This window comes from Apteryx rowi, unplaced genomic scaffold (genome assembly GCF_003343035.1).
Source record: "Apteryx rowi isolate R43461 unplaced genomic scaffold, aptRow1 scaffold_26, whole genome shotgun sequence".
NCBI classification, from domain to species: Eukaryota; Metazoa; Chordata; class Aves; order Apterygiformes; family Apterygidae; genus Apteryx; species Apteryx rowi.
The window spans coordinates 201,110-205,978 of record NW_020448974.1 but is presented as its reverse complement, the minus strand read 5'-3'; the positions used below and the strand labels follow the sequence as shown (position 1 = coordinate 205,978).

The following is a 4,869-nucleotide window of genomic DNA, read 5'->3' as shown; positions in this document are numbered from 1 at the left end:
GCCCCGGGAGCCGCTGACCACCCTCCCCCCAAAAAAGACCCCCGCGCCGCCGCCTCCCCGGCGAGCGCATCGGCTAGCGCAGATTAATAGGTGTTTTTTCTTTTTTTTTTTTAATGGAACAATCTAATCTGCTGGAAACATAAAATGGTTTGGGGAATATATTTTACCATTAAATATGAGATAAAGGAGTTTTATCTCCTCAATCCCGCTTTGCAAATAGAAAGGAGACCGGTTCAATTCCTGTRTAATGTGGGTTACAAATTCAATTCCAGCACGCCGCATCCGTCAGCGACGGGCTCGCCGCTCCCGGGCGCGCGGTGCGCGCTGTTTCATGCCGGCTGTTGCGCCCGTGCCCGCTGCACCCCTTTCACCTCTTACCCCCCGCCCGTTATTTCAAAGGTCATTGCCCCTGATGGCAAGCAGGGGCATCGGCYGCCGGGTCCACCTCCGGATTTTAATGCAAGGTGCCCGAGAGGGGGGTTTAATGCTGGGCTCATCCATAGCTTCCCGGGCATGCAGTGGGGGGAAACAAGGCACCCCGGATTGAGAGCGTGGGAAATGCGGCACCCCAGATCCAGAGCGTGGGAAACGCGGCGCCCCGGACCCGGGGAGGCTGCGGAGTCCCCGGGAAGCGGGTGAGCGGCGCGGGAGCACGCGGAGCCGCTCCGGGGCTACTCACATGCGGCTGCTGGGGGAGATCTTGCGGCCGTCGCGGAACCAGGTGACCTGGGGCCGGGGGAAGCTGGCGATGCGCGGCGCCGGGATGACGGCCGCCTCGCCGTGCGACACGCGCTGCTGCGCCTCGCCCTCCTCGAAGCTGCCCATGTCTGCGAAGGGGGGGGGCGTCAGCGCCGGCGCTCGCCCCTCCGCCACTGCCCGGAGCGTCCCGGCGGGAGGTGGCGCGCGACCTTGGCTCCGCGGGCAAGGTCGGAGCCGCGTGCTGCCGCCTTCCCCCTCAGCCATTTGCAGGCTGGAAATTTATAATGGTTAAGATAAAGGAGAGTAAAGCAGGGTGCAAGGGGAAGGGGGGGGGATTTTTATTGACTTCCCTTAATTGCTGTAATTAAAAACATGTAAAGAATCTTTTTTTAACGACTTTGCCATTATCATTAGTTGTTAGCACAGCTGCCTTATTAATTTCTCATTAGCTCCCTGATTTGTCATTGCTCCTCGGGAAGGGGCTGGGGGATCGCAGCAGGGCCAGCGCGGGGCAGCCCGGAGCGAAGCGGTGACAGCGGAGCGCCGAGCCGGGCGTTGCGACCGTCCCCCCGCGAACCAGCCGCCTTCCCCACGTGTCCCGGTGCCCGGGCCTTCCTCCGCCGCGCCACCCTCCTYGTCCTCGCCCGGGAGCCGCGCGGCCCAGCCGCCCCGCGGCGGGGACCCGGCGGGACGTCACTTACAGGCCACCTGCACCTCGGTCTGGCGCTGCAGCAGGGCCCCCATGCGGTTGCGGACGATGCAGCGGTAGAAGCCGGCGTGCGTGCGGTCCAGCGACGTGATCATGTAGCTGCGGGAGAGGGGAGACGCCTGAGTGTGCGGGCGCTGCCGCCGGCACGGTCCCCGGGAGAGGCCGCGCGGGTGGCTCTGGCAGGACCCGCGCCGGCACCRCGTTCCCAGACCACTGCACCGGTTGCTCCGGCGCCTGCGAGCTGCTGGGGATGCAAGCGCACACGTGTGCATTTGCACATCCATGCATGCACGTGAGTGCGTGTGCATGCGTACACACGTGTGTGCATCCACGGAGGGGGGGCAGCACAGTGCCCCTCGCTGCCACCGACCGGGAAACCGCCGGCCGCCAAGCGCCTCTCCATGCCCGCTTCTCCCTCCCCGCAGGACGCGCTGCCAAGGTGACCCTTCGAGGCGGCGCCGGTGCAGCGAGGGCCGCCAGCGCGGCCGGGGCAGGCAGCAGGCCGCGACGCCGCGGGGGCTGTGCACCAGCGCCGGCTGAACGGGGAGCGCGGGGAGACGGGGAACGCGCGAGGCTGTTCAACCCCCCCCGCCCAAAACCTTGTCTTGCGTTAAAGCACGCCGCCGGCTGTTTCGGCACAGCTTTGTTTGCTCTTTTGATAACAGAGCGTAAATTAAACTTTCATAAGGCATGAGGAGCACGTCGGCTCTGGCGGGAAGCGCGACGCGTCCCCGCGTGGGGGAGACGGCACCGCGGGAACGGGGCTGCCGGCGGCACTGCCGCGGGACCGGCTCCGCTCCCGGCACCCGGCGGGGACAGCGGCCACCCGCCCCGAGGCGGGAGCGCAGGGGAGCGCAGACGCACGCGCCGTCCGGAGCACCGCACCAATCCCAGCCCGGGACCTGCATCGCGGTCGACCTGCTGATGGCAGTGCAGGATCCCGCACCGGCAGCCGCGCTGGCACGTTTGCATCCGAGCAATTCCCGCAGGCCCCGGGGCTCTCTAGTCGGGGAACAGGGAGCGCCAGGCATCTGGGCGCAAAACCTGCGGGGAACGGCCGCATCCTGCCAGCCTTCCGCGGGAAGCACCGCGCTGGCCCTCGTCCCCCGCAGCCGAGCGCCCGGGGGCCACCACGGTCCACGGAGCCGCAGCCACGGCTGCAAGGGACAGAGCTGCAAAGGAGCCCGGGTTTGGGGGTCCCGACCGTGCAAAGGGCGCCTGCACGGGCCCTGCGCTGTGGGGATGGGCAGGGACACCCAGCTGCCCCTCTCCATGGGGACCCGGCGGCAGCGGGGACGGCACTGGCTGCCGGGGACGCGGAGGGCGCTGTGCGGGCTGGGACTCGCCCGCCCCGCGGTGACGCCCTTTGGGAGCGAGTCCAATACTTAAAATGATCCTCACAGGCTTCAAACAAGGCATCGCAATGCCGGCAAGCTGTTGGGAATGGACGCGGACACCAGAAATGATGTGCGCGCTCTCCTTGCGCCGTCCTCGGTAATAAATCACGCGCACGCGCCACGACTACTGAACACACACATGCACTGACGAATGGACGGATGGACGGACACAGACAGAGGCCGAGCAGCCCCCATGCAGCAGCGTGCGCAGCCCCACGGGATGGATGCACCTGGGGCCGTGGTGCTCGCCCGCTGCTCCCGCTCGGACCCGGCCAGCCCGGAGCCGGGCGGGAAACCCCTGCGGGCAGGCGGAAGCTTCGCCCCCCCTGCAGATCCCAATTAACGGGGCTTCGTCTGCGCGCCGCCGCGGCTAGAGGAGCTATTAGGACAACGAGCTTCTGCGCACACCTCAGCAGATGAAAACAGCCCGGAGAAAGGAAATCAATTACCGGGCGCAGCCTGGCCTGCAGTTATTAACCGAACGCGAGCGGAGACTTTGTTCTCTGCCACTTGGCTTCCGCGCAGGCTTTTATCCAAGTTGGGTTTGATTCGATTCCTCCTTTGATCAGGCCCGGCCTCACGAGCGTGCTAAGGGGTGTCAGCCCTCGCCGTGGGTGCGCGCGCGGTGCCTGCCCTCGCGCCCCGCTCTGCCCCGAACGGGCCGGGCTGGGCCGCCCGCATCCGCGACCGCAGCGGCCGGAGCCGCCCCGAGGTCTCGCCTCGCTCCCCGAGCATCCCGCGCTGCTGACRCCTCCGTTTCGGCGACTTGTTTGTTCTGTTTCGAAACGGCGGCGTTGGCAGAGCATCGCCCGGGGGGGAAGCACGTCCGAAGGAAGAGATGACCCGCGCTGCAGAAAAAGATGATGATGGAAAACAGCAGCAGTCTCAAGGCACCGCTGGGAAGCGGCCGTGCCGCGCTCGGGGCCGCCGGGTCAGGAAGGGGATCCGGAGCCAGGACACACGTCCCCTCCCTGCTGCAGACGACGGCAAATCGCCGCGAGCAGCAGATGCTCCTGCCTGGGGCTGGACGCCGTCCTGCAGCGCGGCACCGGGGAGCAGAGGGGAGACCCCCCCTCGCCGTGCTGCCAGTGCCGGCACGGTGTGCCAAGACAAGTCCCGCTCTGCCCGGCCTCGGCCCGTGCCTGCGGCTCTGTCATCGCAGGGCTGCGGAGAAGCGCGGGGCTGAGGCTGCCGAACCGTTATTAGATTGAGGGGGTGGAGAGGGGCAGGGGAAAAGCATCAGCCGAAGGATTTGATCCATCACATCTAAAGCCAGAAGAATGCAGAAAAATCAATGTGGCTCTTCCAGTGCAACCCCCTAACAGCAACAGCTGGATCCGATTTTGGATATAGGCACATTGGCACAGCCCCCTTTGATTAATATCCTGTATAACGACTAATTAATTCTAGAGGGGACATGTATTTGAATAGTTACTGTGCGATAATGAAATGTCAAGCGAGCATTAAAACACACTTAGCAAAGGTTTAACGACTCCCAACATCTGATCCGCGTGTCCCGGCACCTCCGCCTGCACGGAGCCACAGCACTGGGCTTCAGCTCAATATGTTTTTAAGCAATTCCCCTGGTATTTCATCACCCCCCGTTAACTGCACTACTGAATCTCAATTAGCTCCCGCTTGGAAAGGGCTTGGTTTTGACACAGGCGGCTGGAGCCACCGTCTCTCTGCTTGCCGGGGAAGCGTTTTCCTTTGGTCAGGGGAATTTCGGGAACTCTGGTGGCCCCGTAAATCACCGGCTCAATTGGTCCTGCTAGAACAATAAAGCCATTTAATAACTGATGTGCGCGTATTAATCTGCCGGCTTCCTGCAGAGCGCGGAGGGGCGCGAGYGGTGTCGCGGGCTGGAGCAAGGCAGGAGGAGACGCTGCTGGCATCGCAGCGCCTGGTGCACTCTCCTTTCAGCCCCGGTGCCCGCTCTCCGGCTCACGGCCGCAGCCCCGCGGCCCTTGGCGCACACTGCCGTTTCCAGGTTCAGACCTCCCGACCTTCCCGTTTCCACTTCGGAGCTGAGCGGGCTGCAGAGCGGCAGCAAGAGGCTTTGCA

At 64.6% G+C, this 4,869-nt stretch overlaps 1 protein-coding gene across 1 annotated transcript in view; it reads right to left on the bottom strand.

Moving 5' to 3' along the window:
- SDK2 (sidekick cell adhesion molecule 2) overlaps nucleotides 1-4,869 on the bottom strand; it is a 48,386-nt gene that overhangs the window by 19,934 nt on the left and 23,583 nt on the right. The window contains exons 3-4 of the mRNA XM_026067651.1: nucleotides 1,401-1,507; nucleotides 680-827 (exon numbers count right to left, since the gene is read on the bottom strand). Of these exons, the coding sequence (XP_025923436.1) occupies nucleotides 680-827; nucleotides 1,401-1,507 (255 nt within the window). The remainder of the gene's footprint in view (nucleotides 1-679; nucleotides 828-1,400; nucleotides 1,508-4,869) is intronic.